The sequence below is a fragment of the Strix aluco genome, chromosome 5 (assembly GCF_031877795.1).
Source record: "Strix aluco isolate bStrAlu1 chromosome 5, bStrAlu1.hap1, whole genome shotgun sequence".
In the NCBI taxonomy this organism is placed as follows: domain Eukaryota; kingdom Metazoa; phylum Chordata; class Aves; order Strigiformes; family Strigidae; genus Strix; species Strix aluco.
The window spans coordinates 37,182,071-37,208,194 of record NC_133935.1 but is presented as its reverse complement, the minus strand read 5'-3'; the positions used below and the strand labels follow the sequence as shown (position 1 = coordinate 37,208,194).

Below are 26,124 nucleotides of genomic sequence, written 5' to 3'. Positions count from 1 at the left end.
TAAAAATAGTTTTGTGCTGCCTTTACACCCGTTCTCTGCAGCGCCACTTTCTAGCCAGTTCAGTCTCTAGCTTGGGCTTGTCTGAGATGTGCTTTAACTTGCACCCAGCTGCTTGAAGTTCCTAGTCTGGCTTGCAAATGTCACATTAGTCAGACTGTTCCAGAATCTAAAAGTTAGAATTTTGATTTATTTTTTTCTAACATGATGTAGGGATGATGTCTTCAAATGTAGCTTAAAAAAAAAGATGTTGAGCAACATGAGAAGTTAGGGGTTTCCATTTCTCAGAGAGTTCTGCTGAGTCCAGTTGCTCTCTCTCCTCCCTTATCTCAAGAGGACAAAATTTCCTCTGAAACTTATTAGCGATCTTTGGTTGTCTTTTTTCTTTCTCCATCTTCCCCTATGAATCAAAGGTGTTATCTTAACAGCTTTTTTTAGCCTTACTTTCTTGAGATGGAGACACAACCAAAGAATATGGAAAACATGTTTCTCCTGCTGCTTGCTACAGTAGGGTACTGAAATGACACAGGATGCATCGGAAGAGGGAAGAGTTTCCTCTTGCACACAATCCTGAAACATGTTTTCCATTAAAAGTAGAATGCAAGTTACCTCAAGTGACATCAATGTATGGAATTAAACTTTTGACTAGCTATATTATGGTTTCATAAAGAATCTCATTCTGTCAATGACAGAACTAAACATATTTTGTACTGTGAAATGTCATAACTTCTGTTAACAGCTTCTATTGGAGGGTTTTCAGAAATACTCTCCTTTCCGTCCTGTAATCTGGCTAGATGCAAAGATGCACATGTTCAGTGTTTACTGGGTTTTGTTATGACATTCTTAAGTTGAAGTGTTCTGTAATTATAGTTTGGTGCAGTATGCAAAGTAAAACTTCAGGGGACTTCTCTGATGGATACATTTGTCTTCAAGAGCTGTGTATTTGTCTTGAAGAGCTATAGTTGTAGTGAAAAAAATAATAAATGCTTATCCTGGCATCAAATCCACAAGTAACTCCCTGAAGTTTGCCTGGAGTTCAGCAAGTGTGAGGTCTTCAGAGTCCCATGCTATTGCATGTTTAGATCAAGTTCCCTTGGGAAAGGCACAGAATCCTGCAGGAGAGGACTTCACTGCCTTGTCTTGGGGCTTGAGAGCAGTGCATTGACCCTACTGTTATGGTGTCCACAGGTGACTTTTTGTTGACTAATTTCTAATCTCTCTCTTACTCTTTCTAATTTTTGTTTGTTAATGATGTAAATTATTTCATGGCTTAAAAAAAAAAAAAGTGTTTGCTTTTTATTAATGATCTTCTGATAGATATAGTACCTCTCTGATTCTTACGCAAATATATTGGCATAATCTGTGGCATGTTTCCAGGTATTGTTACTATCTAGGTCAGACCACAAAGTCAGTGTGATGCATCCTGCAAGTCTGAACTGTTAGGTAGTATGTGAGTTTTTAAAGTTAAGCAAGTTTAATAAAAACGAAGTAGCTACTTGTGATATATGTGGAACATTCCTGTAGTCTTTGGGAGTAGATTGTGTCAGTAGAGTGTCTGGGTGTTTTTCTTGTTCTGCAAACTTAATTTTAAGAATTTGCATATTCTTCACTAATGCCTGTTTTTTCTCCTGCCCATTTGTGGTAAGGATGTTGGATTTCGATTTGACACGCTCCGTACCATCCTGCAACAGGAAGTTCTGCTGCAGGAGGATGTGGAACTGATTGAATTCCTTGACCCCAGTATCCTGTCTGCAGGGCAGTGTAAGCAACAGGAAAACAGACAGCTTCCAACGCTACGCTCCCTAGCAACTCCTAATATTTGGTATTGTACAGAGAATATCTACCACTATATTCACTGAGAAACAAGCAAAAAATATGTTGTGTGTTCTTTATGTAAAATGCAGCAATAAAGTAACTCCTTTTTTTTTCTCAGGTCTTTGAGTTTTTGGTACCCTAGTCCCCAAATTTTGGTATAAGCATGTTTTTTTCCTCTGGCATTTTATTGAAAGAGTGAGTTTTAGACTTGAGACAGCTACATGAACATGAATGGATACTTCCAAACCCTATTATGTGCTATAAGGAAGAACTAACATGGTTGATTAATTCATTAATTTCTAAAGCTATACAATGGTGATTTTGATAAATGAGATATGATTGTGAAGACTGAATTGAAAAGTATTTTCTTTGCTTTGATCTTCATAAAATACGTTGGGTGGGTGCGTACAATTAATTTTTGGATTGTGGTGGTTTAATCCCTGCCGGGGTCTGAGACCACGCGGCCGCTGCCCCTCCCCCACAAAGGGAGTGAAATACAAAGCCCCGGGGCTGAGATAAGGAGAGGTTTAATACAACAGTGCAACAGCAACACAACAAACAACAACAATAACAGTAATAACAATGAACAGAGCAAGATATCTACCGATACAACAGCGAGAGCAGAGAGAAGGCATAACACACGCGTTCACCGACTCTCCCCCGCTGCCGCGCTTGGGCGCCAGGACATGAGGTCAGCATGGTATTGAATAACCCAGCTAGAGCTTCCCCCCACTGCTGGGGAAACTTAACCCTATCCTAGTTAAACCAGGACAGGATGTAGAATACCAGAAGAACAGACTACAGTATATTTAAATAAGATGCATTCAAACCAGCAGAGGCTGGTGAAATTCACCCTACAATACTGAAGGAGCTAGCTGCAGCAGTGGCTGAACAGCTACCACCTGTATCTGAAAAATAACAAGGACGGTGGGTGTTCTGACAGAGTGACTTTTTCAGAAATGGACAGAAATCAGTAGATAAAAATATCTCCTAACACAGTCCAGTGCTATGTTTTCATACCTATGTTAGGAAGATAGATAAAATTATTATAAAGCCACAGCAGGCTAAAAAACCCAACTGTTTAAGTTGTAATATGTCATTATTAATGATCTCTGTCAAAGAAGGGAACTTTTGAATGAGATTTTTCCAGTAGTTTGTCCTGGTCCTAGCTCTATTCATTGTTTCTTTAACTGCTCAGATGATAAAGTACACTTACAAAATCTGTGAATATTGCTTAGCTTACAGATGACACCAAGTTTGTAAGTATTTTGACAGAGTGGAGTTCAAAAGTAGCTCAATAAAAAGTCAATAAAAACAGAAGTCTACTGCTACACTTGGGAAGGAAAAATTAAATTAACAAACACAAAGTGGTGAATAATTGGGTATGCAGTACTACTTCAGAAAAGGATATGCACATCATTGCAGAGCATAAATTGAATGAGTCAGTAAATTATTCAGAAAATGGCAAACCTTATCCTGGTCTCCTTGTTATATGCAGGACACAGGGGGTTACTTTTCTGTCTGTTTCCCTAAGCCTTGTGTTAGACTACAGCGTCTGGTTTTGGATGCCACACTTGGAGAGGCACAGGTAATTTAGAGACAGTCCAGAACAGGAAAAGAAGAGTGATCAGTTGAGAAAATGTAATCTTTCAGGAACACTAGAGTGTGCTAGGATTGTCTGGCCAAAATGGAGAAAATTGAGGTGGGGTGGGACAGTGTTACAGTGTATAGAGGGTAGTTAATAAGAAGGTGGTGATCAATTGTTTATTCTGTTCAGAAGAGGGAAGGATATGAGGAAAAATAATGTGATTAATTTCCCAATGATTCAGACTGGACTTGGGGGAAATCTTTTGAACTCTAAGGATACTTATGAGTTGAAATAGCTACCTGGGTGGCTTGTGGAGTCTCCATTTTCTTCTTCAGTCTGTCTGCAGTGATCTGGGTTGACCAGAAACCAAAAATAGACAAAGTGAGCTCTTAAATCCCTTCCAGTCTTTCATTGTTGTGATTAAATTTTTTTGTGCGATTTATTTTTTTTAATGTACCAAAGAAGTGATAGACTGTGTGTCTGTCCTTTTTAAAGTTAATTACATATCTGGAATATTTTAACCCTGGACCTTTACTGAAACCTATCAGTAGCCTTGAAGAGTTAATACTTGTAAAGCTTGTTGAAATACAGCCACAAAACTGTCCAGAAAATAGAAACCCAGAGATCATGTCTTATTTTAGAAATGGGAAAATATTCCTTGTGAATACTTCCAAAATTAAATACAGGACATGCAGCTTTAAGAGCGAAGAAAGTGAATATTTTTCTTTCAAAAAATTCTGCAAAAGTAAAGTTGTTATGCACCTTGAAGCCCATATCCCATCCAACTCTGTGAAGACTGTCATAATTTTATGAAACTGCAACTATAATACTACACAAGAAACACGGTGTGTTTTCTAGCAGTTACTTATTTTTGTTGAATTTTTCTAGATGAAAATAACAGCTTTATGAAGTTTTTAAAATGTCCTTGAGAAATAACTGAACTGAGCCACTAGTAATTCCTTAAGGATTTTCAAAAGTTGCCACATTATTTAAAATTATTATACAAGCCATCTTTATAAAAATGTGTTAAAAACTAGTGGTGTGTTGATGTCCAAGTTAAATGAGTCAGACTCTGAAAAAATAAAGCTGGCATTACTTGAGGGTTTTGTTACCAAAAGAAACATGCCCTTCCCTACTGTACTCTTGAACCTGGAAGTACGGATATTCCAGTTCCTACACACCCTGGCTTATAATGCTGAGTAGCCAGGTTTTTTTCTTTTTCTATTTTCTTTTCTTTTTTTTTTTTTTTTTAAAGAAGTCATATATGTAAGAGAAACTGACCTTTCAAAGTGGTGCATCATTCTTCTACTTGTGCCATAAAAAAGTTGGAGAAATATTTCCTTAGAGTATACCAACCAATATCATGTATGTATACATCTGAATCTGCCACTAGGAATAGTTTTTGGTGTTTACAGCTCCCTTCAGGACCTACATAAAAGCCCCTTAATAAAATGTTGTCATCTCAAATGTAACTGAAATCTTAATGATTTTTCCACTTGTTTGACCTCAGGAATCTGTGGTTGACAATACTTTCTCTGTGTGCAGGGATGTCTCGCTGTTTCTTGCCTTTGTAAGTGCACTGCTTATGCTCCCTTCATGGTGGAAGGAATCATCGTGGCTGCTGTGGGGACTAGTTCTGCTTGTCTATGCAGTCTTTCGAGTGTGGGGCACATGGAGGACAGCCAAGCTGCAAATGTCTCTGCGAAAATACTGTATCCAGCTGGAAGAAACAGTGGCGAATAGCCGAGCATTTACTAATCTCGTGAGGAAAGCTCTACGACTCATTCAAGAGACTGAAGTAATTTCCAGAGGATTTACCCTGTGAGTCTATATTTCACTTTATTTAATACACAGATCCATTCAAGTCAGATTTCTTCTAAAATTGTCTTGTTACACTGTCTCCCATAACAAGTGGAGTTACTGAAAAACATAATACTTAAAGCTTTTTATTTCCATAAAATAGTATAATTACCATTCATACTAAAAGTATGAATTCTAACAACTCAGTGTTAAAACCCTGCAACCTGAAGGAGAATTAAGCCTCACAAAACTCATATGCCTTTGAAATCTGCTCTGCTAGCAATGAAATACGTGAATAAATGGATTTTGAACCAATTTAGTTAACTATTTTGGGAGTCATTTAGAGGGTTGGTTGGTTGAGGGTTTTTTGTATCTATTACCAAATAAACTGACCTGCAAGCAGTCATTCATATTGTAGAAACAAAATGACATGAAAACCATTCTGGTTTTATTTAATAAGTAACAGTCCGAAGTAATGACAACACAGCAATCAGCAAAGACCATCAAAGGTCATTTCCCACCTCAAATAAAGTTTACATTACTCTTTTTTTTCTTGCATACAATTGTTGAGATGTTTAGATTCTTATATTATCTGCTGCTGAATTTGCCTCTTGTCCGCTTAAGGGACATGAAAGTGTTCCTGGTTATTTAGCTTTTGTAGCTATTGGATGATTTTTGCTTATTTACTATGTGGAAGAACATCAGAACATGTTCAGTGTATGCAGTGATCCCAAAGCCAACGGGCCCGCTTCTGTGCACTCTAATTGCCATGTATGCTTTTCCCTTGTAACAACCTATGGTTAGATATGTGCCAGTTAGACTTAAGGTTAAAAGGAGGTGGGAAGCACTGACAGCTAAAATCCAGTTGATTTGTTTCTAAAAACAACAAAAAATTCCCTTGTGTGCACCAAGAAATTGTTCATGCTAGACCAACTATTCTTCACTCAGGCAAATGTTTTTACATCCAAGCTTGAAACTGTAGACTTAACATTTTGAATTAATTTTCTAGCTTGAGATACCTTCAGTATGCTTCACTGAGGAAATGTTTCATTCTCCCTTTGGAATGCATAAGCACGTCTTCAGTCTGCCTAGCTGTGTGTTTTGTTTTGGTTTGTTTTTTTGCTGAAGAAGCATATAGTTAAGCAATAGGCAGTCTTATCTTTGCAAATGGGTTCTTAAGAGAAATTATTGTTAGGGCTTGTCCAAATTACAAATGAGAAAAACATTTGGATTTTTTCCTGAGTTTAAGCAAATGAACTTGTGGTCAATGTCTAAGTTGTTGGTGCCTTGTTCTTTTACTACATATCTTAGATAACAGATTAACAAAAACCAGACTGGTCTTCAAGCTGATGCTTGATCTAATAGCCTCTTTACTTAAAGCTTTGGCAAGCTTTTCAAAAGACTTTGGAGTATGGATGGAGTGGGAGAAGTCTGGCTGTGCCAGTATCCTCATTGGAACAGTTGTCCAGTATGAAGTCAGTGCTGTATAGGTTTTGGTTTGTGTAGCCTGGAGGAAGTTATAACTCCACAGTGTCCTTTTCTGCATCCACGTATGCAAAAGATGCTGCTGCACAAGGCACCATGAAATTCTTTGCTTGAGATAGCGCTTCATGTGTGATCCAAAAAAATATCTACCCCTTTCTTCTTCCAGAATTTTGTCACAGTAAACATTAGCAAAACAAAGTTTAGTATGTTCTCTTGTAGTAACCTTGTCAAAGTCTTAATGCCTGTTCAGAAAGAGTCATGTGGCAATAGAAATGATTGCATCTGAAAAGCTGCTGAGTACCTTCCTGTGTCATTTTACATCCTTGAAGGAATGGGATTTCAACCAGGTAGCACAGCACCCTGTTCGATGACATGTATGTTGCTGTTTTAGTATACTGCTAGCTCAGCTTAGTTTGGACTGTGCATTAACCATGTTGTGAATGGAAAGATACCAAAGCTGACATTTAAATAGTAGTGAGTTCAGATTTTGGCTAGCTGTACTTAGCCAAACTCTGATATGGCAAGCCTAGGTCTGCAGCTTTGACCTGAAGTTCCTTGTGTTCCACTGCTGTTTTTTTCTCCCCATTGCACCATCCATTGCTGTGTTCTTGTAGGCTAATTTACATATGCTTTGAAATATCTATGACTTTGCTTTATTCTACCCTATTTGCCCCTTGTTAATTGATATTTGACTGTCTCTGTAAATGTTAAATTGTTCTTGATGAGATTTTGGTCAGTTGTCCACCGCTTCACTGATTTACTACTGCATGGTAGTGACTGCTATATGCTTAACCAGTTCAAGCATCATTTTGCCTTCATCCCCCTCCCACACAAAAAAACCCCACAGCAGCACCTTAGAAAAGGAACTACGAACCCTGTCAGGCCTCTGTTATATTAGCTGCTCTCAAAAGCAACTGGATATTCTGATTTCAGAATGGCCTTCAGAAGTGTTTAACACTGCTGTTGGCGTTTCAGGTATGTCTGCATGGTAAAGCTCTGCGATGCAGAGATGGCCGAGACCTCACCAGGGTGGTTTGGATTGCAGAAATTGTGTAGCCAAGGTAGGGCAGTGCTCTGCTCCAGCAGAATGGCAGTATTTCTGTCTAATTGCTTCATTTGCAATTAGACAAATGAAGCCTGATCACCCGCTGCAGCCTGGGATTTCCACTGGGTAATGAAAGTATGTCTGTTGTCTTGCACATTATAAAATAAAAACTGTAGGAATGAGTAATGAAAGGCTGCAGCAATAAGCACCAAGTAGTTATTTCCTTGTCTGTCACCGAAATAATGAGCTTTTCTCCAAAATGCTTCCTTTTTACTATATTTTAAACTAGAATCAAGCTCTACAATCACATATTGGTATATATATAGCATCTTTATAGAACTGCTTTCATACTGGAGTGCAGTAATAGGTTTTTATTAATGTGTCTATACAAGTTTGTTAAAAAGTTGAGAGCCGATTTAAAATTTGGCTTGTGAGATTAATGGAGAAATACATCACTGTTCTCTACAAGTAAAATGGGTTTGGGGCAGTAGGAAAGAGGAAATTGACCGTCAACCTTTTTTTCTTCTTGCTGTTTGTGGCTCATACAAAATGTTATCAGCTTTGCATAAGTCCAAATAAAATATACAGAAGATAAATGGAACATAAGGAGGTTAGGCATATGGCATGTCTGGCACATAGACATTTATAGCAAGTTATACTAATTTAAGATTACTGGAATAAAGAAGAATTATTTTATAAAAAACCACTGAAACAAGCCTTCTGAGAGGTAAAGCAAATTGTTTTGCTGAATACTGGCAACACATGCTGCGCGTGAGTTGTGCTATATGTGTTCTGTGTAGGAGCTGGAAATGTTTACATTGCTGTAGCAGAACATAGATTTCTCTCTCTTTTTTACAGTAGAAGGATATTGCTCCTTTTCTTTGAGCCTGCTTCGGACAGTTCACTCAGGCCTTGAGTCTACAAACTGATGTGAGAGTTTATCCATAAATACCTCCAGTTCTTACCTTCAAAAGCTAGGGAAACATTAGAGATTGGCACGTACTATATTACGTGGTGTGTTCCCTAGTGGAATGTATGGCAGGACTAGCATTTTAAATTTATGTTTAGAAGTTGAAATTAACATAGTTTGTTTTTATTTATGTTTTAAAGTACTTTCTGAGATGTTATATAAACCATTTTATTATCACTCACATAATTTAATATGGTACATGGATATTTTAATAGGGTATTTCAGCTAGCGTATTCAATTTAACTGCAGTATTTGGCATGAATCTCCTTGTGTTAATCATGTTTAACATACTGATATGTGTCCAGCCTTGCTCACTGGGTGGGCTGCATTGCTTTTCATATTTGACAGTGAAGGTGATAAGTTATCTCCCTTCTCGGTCCAGCTAAGCACGTGCAGTAGGACTGATATTTTTCCAGCAGGGTCAGATCTACTGGCTTAGCTCTTCAGTCAGATGGGCTGCAGAAATAGTTACCAATGCAGCAACCCACCTTGGTCTTGCCAGATACCCTGTGTGCTTTTCCCTTTTAAGTGACTGTGGACATGAAATCATCTCCTCACCGTGCCCTGGGAAAGGTGAAAGCAGAAGCAGGCTTCCAGTCCAGCCAACAACTCATCACAATTCATCATCCTGTTGTCCACACTACATCCATTCCTGAGTTGATTCTAGTAAAAACAGTCCCAGCAAGTAGAATGCACTGTTTTCAGTGTTGCAGTCATAGATTTGGCATCAGACTGTATATGAATAGATGTAACTGGATATTAATCTTTTTTTACTTTCCTACAGCTTAATGTTGCACAGACATGTTTAACATTCACCCAGTTCACAATTCAGTTTATTTCCAGATGAGGCAATTTCTTACAGTTCTAAAGCCATTTGGAAGCATATTCTAATAGGCAAATGGCACAGTTTCTTTTAAATGGTGCATTCACCTGAATATGTGGACACCAAAATATATTTTCAAATATGCTTTTAGGGTTGTCTGCATTTCTTATGTTACCTGTCAGACTCCCATAAACACAGCTGTAATTCATTGCATGATGATAAAATCTATGTCACCAATCAATATTTCTGTTGACCTAGAGAAGATTCTGCATGGAGAAGGTTGAAAGAATATAGTGTTTTGCATGAAGAGCAATATGTAGTAGCACGCTTTTTCTGCAAGAATTATTTAAAGAACAAGTTTGCATATAAAGAGGTATATGTTAAATATCTGTGTGTTAAAACTTCCAAAGCTTACAGTGGGCTTGTGATAGTTTTGTATCAGGGATAATGTTATGGCCTTAGTGTATCATTTTGGAAAACTTTGGAGAAGACAAATATCCTCAGGAGTTTTGCCATGGCTCAGATGAGAACAGAATCAGGCTGTCTACTGAGGAATCCTGGCTGCTTACCTGAAATTTTGGTTAAATATGTCATTAATATGATGGAATTTTTTTTGTTCTCATAGTTACTGGGTGGTTTGAAAAAGTTTTCTAAGTAATGGAGTAAGAAAATCTGATGTACTGTCTTTTAAAAATACTTTAGGACATCTGTACAGTTGTATCACATTTTACTTTTCAAGTTTGCTTGACAGGGTCAGTGCCGCTTGCCCATTTAATAAAGCTGGACAGCATCCTAGTCAGCATCTTATTGGTCTCCGGAAAGCTGTTTATCGATCTGTCAGAGCCAACTTTCGAGCTTCAAGACTGGCTACTCTATACATGCTGAAAAAATATCCTTTTTGTAAAAACCCATGAGTTCAGATATTCTATGCTTCCTACCTGTAATTGTGACAATGTTTAGAATTAGTATATCTAGAAACATACAGTATCTAATTACATATCTAAACAAGATAAAGAAAAGGTAGCATAGTAAACTGGGACTTATGCTTGGTTTGGAACACTCTTTAAATCTTTGTATTTTTGTGTGCTGTGCAGTGTGAGATAAGATTCTGTGCACTGAAAACATTGTCCCTGTTACTGACACCCATGCCTTTGGTGCGAGTACTCATAATGTGTTTCAGAGTCCTTCAGGACTTTGTTTTATAATTCCTCTTAACTGTCTCTTTCCCTTGCACCAAAATACTCTCTTCTCTGAACAGTATGACCTTCCACTCGACATCCCAGTGTTCAAAGGTAAGTTGATTTCCTGTTTCAGACAAGCTGGGTGAAACTCTGATTACATTAATTAGCCAAAAGGCACATTAAGAGTGAGGAGTTTCTACTCTGAATCAAAGCAGAACACTTTGTTCAGATTCCATTTTGTGAAGTGTCATCTGTATTTCTTCAGTGAATTGTATACTTTCCTTAATGGCACTAGCATTTCAAGGGTTTTTTCTGTGTTTATTGTACTTACTGTACTATATAGGAAATAACAATTTCTTCATGCTGCAGCAAAGAATAAAACAGATATGTTCCTGATCTGAAAAAACACATGCAGGGAAACAAAAGCTGGTGGTAATGTGAGAGTTGAAAATCCGTCACGACAAATTACTTGTTTTGTCTTACTGGAAAATATTTGACTGATATATCTTGCCTGGCAAATGGATGGATATATTGAGTGATGATGTGTACACACACAGAGGCACACAAAGCTACAGGTGCATGAATTAATTTTGAAGGAAATGAGTATTTCTTTGCAAAATAGTAAGTTGTGTAGGGATAGGCATCCTCATTGTGGGCTCAAGACCACTCTTAGCTGTGAGGAGTAAGGTGTATTTGCTATGTCAAGAAAGAAAAAAAAACTCTGGTTCAGACACGTTAATAAAAGCAATTGATACCTAGCTTGGAAATAATCAAGAATCACTTCTAAGAACATGGGAAGAGAGATCTGAAAACAGGATCAGTTAACATGGCCTTCCCAAATATCCTTCAGCGTCGGGGAAGTCAGTCCAGCAGTGGTTATGACAGGTGTGTAGATTGTTGCTGTGGCAGGGGAAGTTACAGGTTCAAGGAATATTGGCATGTATTAGACTGTGGCTTTTAAATTAAGGAATGGGAGAAAATAAAATTTTGTTTACTTTGGATAATTTGACATTTATATCTGTCTCTGAAATATTTTAAAGATGCAAGTACCATTATGCCAAATTTTCACAAAGGTGTCACAGTAGTAAGGTCCAGCAGTAATAAACTGCCAAAAATTTATTGAAGTTATGTGTATATAGTTCTTGACAAATGGAAAGGGAAGCATTATATTTGTGCAGAATGTAGTGGCAAAAACAGTGGTAGCATGTGAGCTGAGATGCAGGCTGAGCCAATTTTGCAGTGCATGAAAACTGAAAGTAAGTAATTTAAACGTGAGGAAGGTGAATGAAGGATTCCTCCTCCCCACCAAGATAATTAAGAGCAGCTTTAAGGTAATTGCAAGTTGCCTTAGTTTGAATTTTTCCCTGCATATCATGAATGCCTGAAAATGTTATGTGTATTACATGGGTATTGATGGCAAGGAGCATCTTTCAAATAGATTCCAGTGCCTTGTGCAATTAAATAGTACTATTATGCTGGAAGGGACAAAGATTCCTTCATGTCAAAAGCATTCACAGCTGCCACTTGTGACAACATTAATGCCCTTGTCCGTCATCAGATTGTTAGCACAAATCTGGCCTACAGCAAGGAGAAAGAGGAACTAGAGAGATTAAATAAAGTGAGGTGATAAATTGAAGGAAAGGAATGTTGATAAGTTAAAGAAAAGGAACTCCCATCCAAAGTCTGAAAGTGAGGTCCCAATTCTGACTTTTACAGTTCTTTTTAGTAAGTTCTGCTTTGCACAAAATCAGATCTCCTTGACTTTAACTCCTCTAGGTTGAGTAGGAATTGCTATTTGAAATATGCTTTTTCTGCGCATTGTGAGAGACATGAATCCAGTAGCACTGTTAGTGATTTACACTGGCAACAGCAAACAAAATGCTTTTTTTAAAGATACTAGAGAAACATTCCAAATATTTAAAATTTGGATTAGTATTAGAAGATTACATTAAAAAAACCCAAAACCTATTTTCCCTGGTTAGTCATAATACTGTTTTAAAAAAATATTTTTTGTTTTACTGGATATTGCTTTGTATTTTTGTTGCGGAGCAGATGTATTTCTGTATTTAGGCAAGTGAAAAACAGAATTATTTTTGCTTGGAACAATTTTCAGTATAAATTTAATATGTGAAACACCTCGTAGTCTCAACAGCAATAAAAATTGAATCTTCCCAGCTAGTACACTAAATATCAAGTCTTAGTTCCATTTTAACTGATGGCTGATCATTCTTCCAGGTGATTTTTCTCTTTAAAGAATAAGGAAGTAATAATTTCTTAACAGTGTGAACAAATACATAGGACAGACACTGCTTTGAACCATGGAGTGCACATTTCATGGAAACATTTATGTGCATGTGTAAATGGGACATAACCTTCTATATTACAGTTTGCTTTCCTTGGTTGACAGTTTTCAGTTGATACTGCAACGTGGGCATGATACTTGTCATTCAACAACAGCGGTGAGCCTTTGACTCCAGAGATGCTTTCTGTGTGATGTCCGGTTATCAAAATAAGGTCCTTGTCTGTGACTGGGCCTTCTGAGTGGTATACAGGCCTACAAAAGGATGATAATGTGAAGTATGTCCTATTTTCCTTCATCCGTGTGTTTCTTATAATAAACCTGGAAATTTGAGATTGAAGTTTAGAGTGGAGTGAAGATAATTGTTGCCTTAAGGCTATGGTAAACATGACTTGAACTGAGACATGCCTATTATTAGATATAATGGTTAAATTATTCTAGAAAATGGTATTAAATTTACTAATGTAGTAAAAGGTATACTTTGATTTAAGCTTCCATTTAAAACATTCTTATATATTCAGAACTTCTTAGAAATATCTGTAGCTGAATTATTTTTCAAGCTTACTATGTCAGAATATCCCTTTCAAAAATAATTTGCAACAAGATCAATTTACTCATGGCTTCATAAGGACTGATAATTTTCTCTACTTTGAAAATCGTGTGCTTAACAAAATCAGCTGAACAGCCTTCTAAGAACTGTTTTCTAAGACAGGTTACATGCATGTAATGTTAAGTCAAAAAAGTGTTCAGAAATAAGCAAAATCTAGATCTTTAAAACTATGCAGTAAAATAAAGAAATGTTTAATCTTAAAAACATTTATAGATTTGTATCTCATTTTGTCAAAAAATGCAAACTGCAAAGCTTATTTTTCTTTATTTTACACTGCCTGGAGAGATTTTTTTGTTAGTAATCTTGAGTAGGTTGCTAAACATATACTTTAATATACTTGATTATTTCTGAGATAAGTCTCAAATTCATACTTTGAATCAGTAAGACTAATCCTATCGGAAGCCAAAGGGAAACTGCTTTGAACTTAAGCCACTTTTCTTCCTTTTCTCTCTTGAAGTTGTAACAAATATACTTGAGGGGCTGAGCTGGTAACTGTTGGGCTGAGTCTTAAAAACTGTCTAATTTAAGTATTAATTGTAGACACAAATGAGTGACTAAGTAACAATAAATTAGTAAAAGCATCTTAAATGTTAAGGGATATATTGATCTATGCTAATCCATTAGGTGTAGATTTTATAACCATCAGTATTATTTCTCCAGCCAAAATACCTGCAGCAAATTAGGCTCTTATGTTAATATTTATCTCAAACGTGTTAGAGGGAGGTCTGTCTGATGAACCTGTTACAGAGAATTAAAAATCTTAATTCACAGTTTTATCCATGTCAATACAAATTGCATGAGCTTGATATGTTGTCATTACTTGCTTCAGTAAAAATAGAAGCTTAGTAATATTTTAGCTAGACAGCTCCCTTCAGTGAGTAGAATAAACTAATACTGTCCTAATTAAAATTTGTTCCCATGTAAAATAGAAAAAAAAATACAATTATACTTCAGCCTTACACCGGGCATTTGTATCAAACTTGGTGGACCAGTAATTTAATGAGATGGAAAGTCATATTCATTACATTTTATGTGAAGGGGCAGTTGGGTACTTACAGAAACAATTCAGCATTTTCTCATGACGTTCTTATTCTGATTTGTTCATATCGGCAAGAGTACATTGCTCAAAATCATAGAAGAAAAAGTCAGAAGGGAGAAAAGAGAAGAGTATTTCTCTTTGAATCTGGAAGATAAGGATATAGCAGGATGCAATGGCAAAAGTTTAAACTAGAAATTAGGCATTTTGGGTTAAGTATTTACAGGATGTTTTGCAGACCAATCACTACTAGTTCAACAGATCTCTGCACTACACTCCATTGAATTGTGTAGTAACTCGGGCAGTACTTCAGTTGGCATGCTAGTTCCTTAATATTTTTATACTCTAGAGCCTTGTGGGTTCTGTGTCATGGAAATCTATGGTTTATTCAATGATTTAATTATATGCAAGCTGGATGGAGGAAATTATGTAGCTTATGTTACTGGATGGTATTAATTATTCTCAGCTGGTGCAAGATGGTGCGATACTCCATTTTATTGAACTATATTGATAGGTAGGACCTGGGCATTGGACCATATAAACTGAAAAAACTTTAATTTTGTTGTAAGTGTAAGGTGTCATTCTCTGATGACAAGGCATAAATAGCGTTATAAACACAGACATTGGATAGCAGTATTTTAAACTGAATGATACCTTACTCCATTAAGGTGAAATGGATATAAAATACATTCCATGTTTTTGAGATGCACTGAGCACAGGGAAACTTGCAAATTTCCTCTAGTAAATCTAGTAAAAAATTATTCCTTCTCTGTAAAAATTTAGTTATTGCATCATGAAATGTTTGAAAAACACATACCTTTAAGTTGGGAAAGAGAAAGACAGCATTCTCCTGGCAAAACTGGCTGCTCGAGGCTTGGATGGGCACACGCTTTGCTGGGTAAAAAAACTGGCTGGATGGCCGGGCCCAAAGAGTGGTGGTGAATGGAGTTAAATCCAGTTGGCAGCCGGTCACGAGTGGTGTCCCCCAGGGCTCGGTTTTGGGGCCACTCCTGTTTAACATCTTTATTGATGATCTAGACGAGGGGATCGAGTGCACCCTCAGTAAGTTTGCAGATGACACCAAGTTGGGTGGGAGTGTTGATCTGCTCGAGGGTAGGGAGGCTCTGCAGAGAGATCTGGACAGGCTGGAGCAATGGGCTAAGGCCAACTGTAGGAGTTTCAATAAGGCCAAATGCCGGGTGCTGCACTTCAGCCACAACAACCCCCAGCAGCGCTACAGGCTTGGGGAGGAGTGGCTGGAGAGCTGCCAGTCAGAGAGGGACCTGGGGGTGTTGATTGACAGCCGGCTGAACATGAGCCAGCAGTGTGCCCAGGTTGCCAAAAAGGCCAATGGCATCCTGGCCTGTATCAGAAATAGTGTGGCCAGCAGGGACAGGGAAGTGATCTTACCCCTGTACTCGGCACTGGTGAGGCCACACCTCGATGACTGTGTTCAGTTTTGGGCCCCTCAGTACAAAAAGGACATTGAATTACTCGAGCGTGTCCAGAGAAGGGCAACAAAGCTGGTGAAGGGTCTGGAGCACATGTCGTACGAGGAGCGGCTGAGGGAACTGGGGTTGTTTAGTCTGGAGAAGAGGAGGCTGAGGGGAGACCTCATCGCCCTCTACAGCTACCTGAAAGGAGGTTGCAGAGAGCTGGGGATGAGTCTCTTTAACCAAGTAACAAGCGATAGGACAAGAGGGAATGGCCTCAAGTTGCACCAGGGAAGTTTTAGACTAGATATTAGGAAGTATTTCTTTACAGAACGGGTTGTTAGGTGTTGGAATGGGCTGCCCAGGGCAGTGGTGGAGTCCCCATCCCTGGAGGTGTTTAAGAGTAGGGTCGACATAGCGCTGAGGGATATGGTGTAGTTGGGATCTGTCAGTGCTAGGTCAACGGTTGGACTGGATGATCTTCAAGGTCCCTTCCAACCTAGATGATTCTGCGAAAGCTCACACAAGAAAACGGTAAGCTAAACAAAAAGTAGTATCCTCTTTGGCTCATAAAAGCCTAAATAACAAATCCAATGCTGGAAGGTCTGAGTAAAGATACTTGGGTATTTTTCAGTGTGATGTTTCTCCCTTGACCGGTCAGTTTATCACATGCTTACTGAGCTCATCCCTTCCCGCCTGGTGAGCAGGTGAAAATTTTGTAAAGGAGCAGCTTGGATTTCTCAGTGATATTGTGAGACCCTCCTGTTAGATTTTCAGATGGGAATGTGCTTTTGCAGAGCAAAGTATGAATATTAAATTGTTATGTACAGGGACACATTAGTGTTCTGTTCTTGCTTTTGTATAGGTAAATAAGATCTGCCTCCTGACAGGTTAGACATCCATGATACAGATATTTTATTCTGGATTTGACAGTTTATTTTTAAGTAGCTTTGCCTTCTTCCAGGCTAATAAGGAATATAAGTTAAACAGATGAATAGAATGTTTTCACAAGGACATAGAAAAATGTAACTAACCTATGGTTAGTTACTGTATTTTCACTTTAATAGAAAACATTAGCACTAAAAGTTCCTGCGTTTTAGAGCAAAGCACATGAAGGATGTGTGTTTGTGTATATGTTTGTGTGTATGTGTTTAAACTTTCTAAAGGTTTAGTCCTTAGGAAGCTAATGGGACATGGGATCAGTTCACTGCTTTCATCTGTCACATAGAAATGGGAGTGGGAGGGCTACAATAGAGGGGGCAAGGCAGGAAGGAGGTGTGTGAGTCCACTGGGAATCCCTAGCTGAGACGTAATATCAGTAAGTGGCTCCTTTGGTCAGACCACACATTTGAGAGGTTCCCTAGGAATATTTTTTTAGCACGACTTACAAATTCACATGTGTCCAAACTGCTTTTTAATAGTGTTCCTGTTGTTGGAAATGTCTTGTTGCAGGAAAAGATTAACAAGGAATAACTGGCCTGAGATAACTGACCCTGAAGGGTTTTGACCTGCCTTTTCAATCTCTGATGGGAGTTCCCATCCTCGTCCCATGTGCTCCATCTGCTGGGCCTGCTGTCAGGTTAACTTAGAATAGACACCATGTTTATGTGAGGCAGCAGCTGCTTGGCAACAATATATTCTGTTTCTGAGTGATTTTCCTTGCAGGTTTTTGTCTGCACTCAGGCTTTGGAGAATAAACTTAATAAGCTTCTTTCTTCCTAGATTTAGGGTAGAAATTAGGGAGAAATGTAGTTGTTTGTTTAGCGCCTGGACACTTAATATTGCTGTTTTCTGGGCCACAGAAATACTATTTTATGCAATGTTCTTTTACTCAAGTGGTAAAAATGTTCTTGGGCAAACCATTATTACAAGTTTAATCCTATGAGGATTTAGCACATGGAAAATTTGGGAGTCAAAGTGGATGGGACTTGTAGCTTCCCCAGAAAACACATTAGTTGGACAGGAGACAGGTGCTTGTAATCATCTTTATGTGCCCCAAGAGATGAGAGTCTTCAGTTTGTAAATCAAAATATAAATGAAAAAAACATAGTTAAAATTAAGGCCTTATTTTCGTGAATGCTTCACAAATACTATTTTTTATGTATTTCTGTGCAACAAATGTGCTTATGACTATAAGTTGTACATTTCTATTTTACAGCAAATTGTATTATTTTGTGACTGGGTAACTATCCAAAATGTGCAGAAATCTTGAACTGTTCCTCCTCCCCCTTCCCCAGCCTAAAATTAGTGCTATTCTAAGATAAATGCTGCCTAGTCTATGAAGTATTTTTATCTGTCTTCTGGTATCAGTTATATCGTGCTTGCTTCCTACTTTTTAAGCATTTCTGATGACTGGAAATGTACATTCTCATATTCAAAGTTTAAATATGCTGAATAGTGTTGGTAGGTAGCAGTTCGCCACTGTTCCTGCCAAGATCGTGGTGGTTTTACAGCGATTTAATCAATAAAATTAATAGTATGACAGTCGGGGAGCTCCTGTTCTTCACAGTACTGTCTGAAATGTCAAAGAGCAGTTATTGTGGAGATCTCTGGGTGGTTCCTCCACAGACAGAACTCGCAGGGAATTTGCATCATCCTGAGTTTGGTCTCTAACACAGGCTACCTTTGAAACTTAAAATTGCACAATTGTTCTCTTTCCTCTGTTAAATATATGATTTCTGGTTTAAGACTGACATGAGCTACTTCTTAGAAACTTAATATTTAAAGATAAGATATTTTCCTGACTTGAAAGGGATGCAGGGATTTTTCATTAATCTGTTTTGTTTCTTTTTATATCTTTGTATTTAGCCAAAGGTGTTTTGTCAGTGTCTTATCTCTCATCCTTCTAAGAGCCTTTAAAACTTGTGCTCTGAACAAGGATTGCAAAACATTCAATTAGACAGGATTCAGGTGAGTTTGGGTGGAATGTATGTGCTTTCATACAAATTGCCAGAAATAAGAAACCTCATTAGGTGGTTTTTTTCCTTTTCTGTGTGTTTAATGCAAAAGTTGCTTTGTTAACCACCTTAACTCCAGCTAAACCTACCCTCTGAACTCAGAGAGTGACAACGTGACCAGCTACATCTGTGTAGTCCCGTTTAAGGAGCTGGGTCTGGGACTGAGCGAAGAGCAGGTCTCTGAAGAGGAGGCACACAATCTAACTGATGGCTTCAGCTTGCCTGCGCTCAAGGTAACCTACCCTAGAAGGACAGACGCATCCACACAGGCTCCTGGTGAAAATCTCTTTCAGCTGTTGTGAAGCCCTGTGGCTTGTTTGTACTAGCCTGTAGTAACACAGTCAACTGAGGGGGAGATGTAATTAGTCTCATATCATGTGTTTCTACATTTATTGGCATTTAGGTGATTTTTTTTGCATATAGTTGAAGAGAAGTTGCACAATACATTAGCTTTTTTTTTTTTTGGCAAATCCTGTAAATTCAAGCCAGTGTTTTATAGTCAGCTTGATCAATATCCTTCTTAAACATGATTTTTTGCTCTCTGATTTCACTTGATTCCCAGCTGAATAAAATAATTTCCAGATTTGTACTTACATCTTATTTAGCTAATCTCTTGACTTGAATAAAAAGAGAAACATCATAAGATATAAATTAGTTGTAATTGCCAAGGGGAATAGCTGCATTTAGTTACAGTGAGGAGTAGAAATCATAAGCTTGGACCCCTGCTGCCATGAGCCAGTGTGGTTCTTTGATCTTTGAAAAACATTTAACTGAACAGAATGACAACCATATAATGGCCTTTTTATCTATTTTGTTTTGAGATGTTAGGTATTTTTAATTTGCATGAGTCAATGTTTGCAATTGGAAAGAAGATCTAATTTGAATGCAAGCCTTCCACACTCTAGTGGTTCTCCGCTGAGGCAGTTCCCTTTTAACATTATTTTTTTAATGGAAAATTCCATTATTATCTGACTTCTGTGTTTCTGTGGGGTTGGCTCTTGTTACATTTTATTCACTTAATTCCTAGACCTTGACTTCTTTTATTCTGACAGTGAATGTTACCAGTAATAGTGATTGCTAAGTTTTGAGGCTTTGTCTAACTAGTTGTAAACTAGGAGCTACATCAGATGTAAACTTTTGGAATTTTTTTTTTTTTGTCTTTTCATTAGCTGAAGTTCTAGTTGTAACCATTCATCCCATTTATTTACCCACTTCTTTTTAAGCACAAGCAGCTAGTCAGAGGTGCCCAAGCTTGTAAGCTAAGTCTTTGTTTACCTGCAATTTGCAGTAATTTAGCTGAAATCTGTTTTAGTTCAACTGGTTGGGATGCTTTCAGAGTACAGTTAAGCTCACAACTAGTAGATCTCAGTTTACCTTAACTCCATGTAGGCTAGGTGCAGTGTAGTTGAACCAAGCTAAATTAACATAAATCAGTCCTTAAACAGATTCTGGCATAGATAATAAAATAGATGTACTTCGATAACCTTGGGACATATTTGTGTTGCAAGCCCTGGATTTATGTCCAGTCCTCTTCAGTTTTTTTTTTAATTTGAAAGAACTTGTCTGTATATTAAAATGCAGGTAGAATACAGGTGTGTATCCAGATTTGGTTAATATTTTCATTTTCATTCAAGCCCATGTCTAGGCCGTATGACAAATGTAGCCTGTGTCTTCTGGCTGCCTTGTCCTTGAGCTAAACCAATTTAAAGAGTGAAAATTTTTGGCTTAAGAAAAAATACTGATTCAAGCTGAGGAGAGCCAGCTGGATGTTTTGGGTAAAATTTAATTGTCAGTAAAAATCATCAGAATTCATTGGCAGAGCAAGCTATTTGCAACCCTAAACATCTGAAATTTCCTTTTCTCTCACCATTGTGCCTTTTTTCAGGTAGGTTTTGGATTATTATTATCAATTCCTGGAGTCCACTACTTTTGTGTGCTACTTTATCACTGCTTTTGCCTTATGTCTGGTGGAAGGGATTGGTCTTCTTTTGTGCTTATTATAGCATGAGCTCTTAACTTTCTATCCAGAGCACCACACCTTCAGGGACATTTGGGTGATTGCTGCCCATTTGTTTGCTTTTTGTTTTAGCACCCAGCTAAATCAGTTTTGCATGTGTGCCCCAAATTAATTTCATATCATTCTGTGTTCTTTCTTCTCATAACCATCTTCTGTAAATTGAGAAATTTTTTTTTCTTTTGGAATATTAGTTTGCATCCGAGTATTTTTTTATATACCCTTGAGGTATATCAGACCACATCTGTCTGAAGGCATTTCATTTTTTGTGTTACTATTCTGAATGTTTTGCTCTTGATTGTTTGCACAGTGGAAAAAACTGCTACTTGTCCATAGTAGTATGAGTACAAAAATCTAAATATATTATTTCAAATCCTGTGGATCCAAAATCACAGTGCAAGTACATTGTTAGTCCTATTTTGTAGCTGAAGGTGGGGTGGAAAAAAGCGTGATGAGTAATTACTTCATCTTCCTTGGTCTGAAACGCTTGAGAACAGATTTCAGACTACACCTCATAGCCACCTACAGTTGGTCCCTTTTAGTAAGGGCCAGTATTGCAGAGAAAAGTGTCATAACCTTTCCTTTTCATTTTAGAGATACAAGATGCTACTGCTCTGTCATGGTCTACTGAGCCAACAGTCTTCTCTAAATTAAGAAAACAGTTCTTTTAGTTTCATTGGAAGTGGAAGTTCTCAAGAAATTGAAATAGAGCGTTTCCTTGCTCCCAGATGGACTGACCTCTTTTGTACCATATATAACACTGTGAATCAATTCATTTCTTATAAGCCTTTCTTGCCTTAGTGGTATTGGTGAAATTTTTCACTTTGACTGGAAAAAAAAAAAATATTAAGTTAACAGCACGGCTTTCTTCAGATGTAGAATTTTTTTTGTTGAAGTACACTGCAGTTAGACTCGTGTTTTGAGGTTGGGTGTGGGGCAGCGTGGTAGTCAGTAGATCATAGAAACAACAGCTTTGCTTCAACTGGAATTTGGGCAGCCCTTTATGAGCTGTAGGGTATGTGGAGATTATAGCAAATAATGAAACTGCCTGATGAGAATACGAGTTTTTAGGCCTCTGACACCCTTCCGAGCATAATTGCATGTAATATCCTTCATCGAAGAATTAACAGTCACCTAAGGTTCACAAAATCTGAACCCCACATGGTCTGGGATACCCTTCGAAGACATTCAGCGGATTTTCTCAGTTTTTCAAAGTTCCTGTTGCTGGCCAAGGAATGTTTTCCTATGGTGTATCTGTACATTTACTTTGGATGCTGGCTGTCTTCCCAGGTGCACAGAGCTAACTGTACCCTGTTTTGCAGGTCCTCTTTCAGCTCTGGGTAGGGCAGAGTTCAGAATTCTTCAGGAGGCTGGTGCTGCTCCTCTCCCCAGCCAACGCGTCCCCCAAGCCCTTGGTCTCCCCTGAACGGCTGCCTCATCATATCTTGTCTGATGTGACTCAAGGCCTACCTCATACACACGCTGCCTGCTTAGAGGAGCTTAAGCGAAGCTATGAGTTTTATCGATACTTTGAAACTCAGCATCAGTCGGGTTTTGAATGGCCAACCAGAACAAAGCAGAAGTCAAGAGAGCTGAACAGTCTTCAGGCAGCGGTACGCAGCTTGCAGCTTCATCTCAAGGCACTGCTCAATGAGTAAGTTTACACATGAATTATGAGAATATGCCTGTAGGAAGAAGGCTTCAGACTTGAGTTCTTTGAGTTGTCAGCTTGTATCCCAGATTAAAACCATAAAAGGCAGATATGTATAGTCATTGCAATGATAGGCATATACTTCACATAGTAGGGGGTCAAAGATCCTTGGTTCAATATGGAATCTGATATTGTTTCCTGGTTATTTAAGTATCTGGTGAAAATTCAAAGCTAAGCAGTGCATTAAGATCTTGCCTCACTTCTGTCACTCCCTTGAAAAAAATCTGAAAACATCTTTCATCAATTTTGCAACATACCAAATGCTTTATAAGAAAGTTTAGCTCATAGTAACTACCTAGTAAATATTTTTAAAGATTCCTCACTGCCTTGGTGAAATAGTTGAAACTGTCCTACTCCTTTAATCTTATATGTAAGAATTACTATAGTGAATGCAGGAGAGCAATGTATCTTGATGTGGAGAAAAGCATCTTATTTTTAAAATTTTGGGTCATCTTTGAGCAGTTGGCTGAGTTAGATTCTTAAAACTTGAAGAAATTAACAGGATATTAAATGAAATACTCGAAGGAATGATGAAGTCAAGTATTTATTCTTACTTATTTCCTTTCACCTCCTCATCACTTAGGGTAATAATTCTTGAGGATGAACTTGAGAAACTTGTTAGCACTAAGGAGACACCTGAGTTGACAACAGAAGCCCATCAGGTTCTGGAACAAAAACTAAAGTTTATTCAGCCTCATATCCAGGCAAGCAACAGCTGCTGGGAAGAAGCCATTTCTCAGGTGGAAAAAATGAGTGGAAGAAACCCGAATAAAAAAGGTAAATGTGAGAGAGAAATTTAACAACTAATGGGATACACTCTAGAGATGGAATGGTCAAAAGGATCAAAACAGTGGTCAGCCCATGTATCAGAATTTTAGCTGAAGAAGGTCTTACAACTATACAGCCTGGAAAACTATATACATATGTCAGACTTTTTCATTGTGATGACCTTGAAGCTTTTGTTTCAGCAAAAAATGTAAACATGTTAACTCAGTCTGTTAGACCTGTGGATTCAGATTGTTACATTTCCAGGTGTAGACCGATAGTGGTGAATCACATGTGAAGGGGTAGGATTTTAATGAACCATCCCTGAGATTTTCATTTATTTACTGTGTAAAAATTCATAGTTAATTGCAATGACAATGGCATTGTCATGAAACTTTCTTGACATTAACATTTCCTGGAACATTTTAAATTGTAGAAGATGTGTTGAGCGTATAATACCCATTTACCTGCTCTCTGAGACAGACTGAGCTAATCTTCTGTGTGCTTAAAAGTCATACTGAGCCCATATCCCAATGTTTTGCCTCATGTCCCTCTCCTCAGTGACCTGTACTACCCATGCGGTTCTCCTTGTGAATCATAATTAGCTTAAGTAATGGAAGTGAGCTTAGGCTCTCCTGACATGGAGTTGAACCTATAATTTCTAAACTTTCTTTTTTCCAGGAGCTTTTTTACTGTCCTAGGAAGGCACAGGCCAGCAACTGAAAAATGCTGGTAATGGAGACTGCATTAGGAAAATTATGACTTGGGGTATCAGCAAGTTACCTACAGAAATCCAAATCTGTAGTGAGCTAAGCCCTTAATGATACATGGGTGGGATATCCAGTAGATAGATAGACTGCTGTGGGCCTAGAGGTGTGCAAGCTGACCTTGTTCATGCTTACATCAGAACTGGGAGCACTGGGAGGCCTAATGCAGGCTCCGTGCAGGTACAGACACAGTATAACCAAATTTGTGTGTACTTGGCCTGATAGTCTAGTCTTACAACTTCCGTCTCAGTGCTGTGTAAAACAACCTGTGAGGATATTAGATGGTCTGATGCATTTGCATGTACTGACCTGTTGTGTTTTGTTGATGCCCTCAACAACCAGGAGTTCCACTGATTATTTTTTTTTCCCCTTTCCTTAAATGCTCTTCTAGACTGCATGCCATAGTATTTTTAGTGATTTTAGTTTTATTTTTACTTTGTGTATAAATATCACAGCAGGCACTTTTATTGTAACTTGCTTCCTTTTAAAGTTCAGTACAAAAATAACCTAGTGTGTGATCTAGAAGGGAGGGATTGTGTGGGAAATAAAAAATTCAAAAATCCTTCACTTTCACTTTTGCCCAGTGACTTCCCTGGAAATGTGCTGGTGTTGAATCTCTATCTGACAACAAGTTTACTGAATTACTCCACAGGAGCTACTTTTAAATTATGTTGGTCATGGAAAACTATTTTTATCTGACTACTTTGACTTTCCTGATGTATTTCTAAGCAGACCAGCTTCTGTGAGCTGACCTTTTCAAGCTGTGCATGAAATCAAATCTAATTCTTCTGCTGTGTTTCTACAAATCTTAACAGCTGGCTGTCAGTTATGATTATGTGAATTACTTCATTAAATCATCTTGGGTTTTTTTTCAATGCTTCCTGAAAGCTCTTTGGAAGAAGACACCTTCCTGCTGAAATAATATAGCAGCTAAGCACATCTTTCTTTTGTCTTTATACACTATTATCCAAAACTAAATCAATCTTTTGAGAAGACCTGTAGTGAGAACCCCGTGGTAGTAAACCATTGTGTCTAAGTGGATGCCCAGCACATTTGCTGCAATAGATGTTTAGTTCAACTAACTAGTTCAACCAGTAGAGCAGTAGAAATACCATTTTCAATGTCAGTTATGAACACTGTTGAAGAGGCAGCTGTTTGTGATGGCTTAGACCCAGTTTTGAGAGGAAATACTTCATTACCTAAAAGCTGTATGTATTTGTTAAATATTTTTAGCAGTATCTCGTAATTGTGCTTAGTATTTAAACAAAGTAAGTCTTTTTTCTTTATCTATAAATACAAATGTATCCAGTATTTAAATTTACTGTTTGCTTGGGTTTCATTCTTACCATGTTTATATACTGAGCAAAACCATATCTTTGCTTGTCTGTCTTTGTTCCTATTGCTCTCAGCATGGGAAGGTTTTCTTCCATGAGAAGTAGAAGTCAGCTCAGCAGTTGCAGCAGCAAAGGGCCCATGTTGCTCCTCAGAGAGGAAGAAACTGGGAACATATTGGTCCATCCAGCATCAGAGTGCTGTTGTTGAACCAGGAGTTGAAAGTTTCCAACCACTAAGGAGCTGTTTTGAACTGTGGGCTGTCCTAGTTGAGGCATCATGTATAGCTGCCTATCACTTATTTTCAGAGCAGTTTTGTGATCTTTAGTTGTTTTCTGCTTAAACAGATAAGTCTCCTTCCATAAGCACTACATACTTCTTGCCCTAAATCATTCTGTGTCAAAGCAGGTTTCTCACAGCTATGTTAAATAGTTCATTGTGTCAAACTCTGTCAAAGCCAGGCCTTGAAGTCTAACTGACTGAACATTCATACACT

The 26,124-nt window shown here is 37.9% G+C and overlaps 1 protein-coding gene across 8 annotated transcripts in view; it reads left to right on the top strand.

The window, feature by feature from the left end:
- VEZT (vezatin, adherens junctions transmembrane protein) overlaps nt 1–26,124 on the top strand; it is a 101,372-nt gene that overhangs the window by 24,642 nt on the left and 50,606 nt on the right. For 6 of the 8 annotated variants that reach the window (XM_074827035.1, XM_074827034.1, XM_074827031.1 and 3 more), the window contains 6 exons: nt 1,644–1,819; nt 4,946–5,221; nt 10,263–10,412; nt 19,125–19,272; nt 22,376–22,707; nt 23,348–23,541. In XM_074827035.1, coding sequence (XP_074683136.1) covers nt 1,644–1,819; nt 4,946–5,221; nt 10,263–10,412; nt 19,125–19,272; nt 22,376–22,707; nt 23,348–23,541 — 1,276 coding nt within the window. The remainder of the gene's footprint in view (nt 1–1,643; nt 1,820–4,945; nt 5,222–10,262; nt 10,413–19,124; nt 19,273–22,375; nt 22,708–23,347; nt 23,542–26,124) is intronic. The other 2 variants (XM_074827029.1, XM_074827033.1) reach the window with 1 other exon arrangement.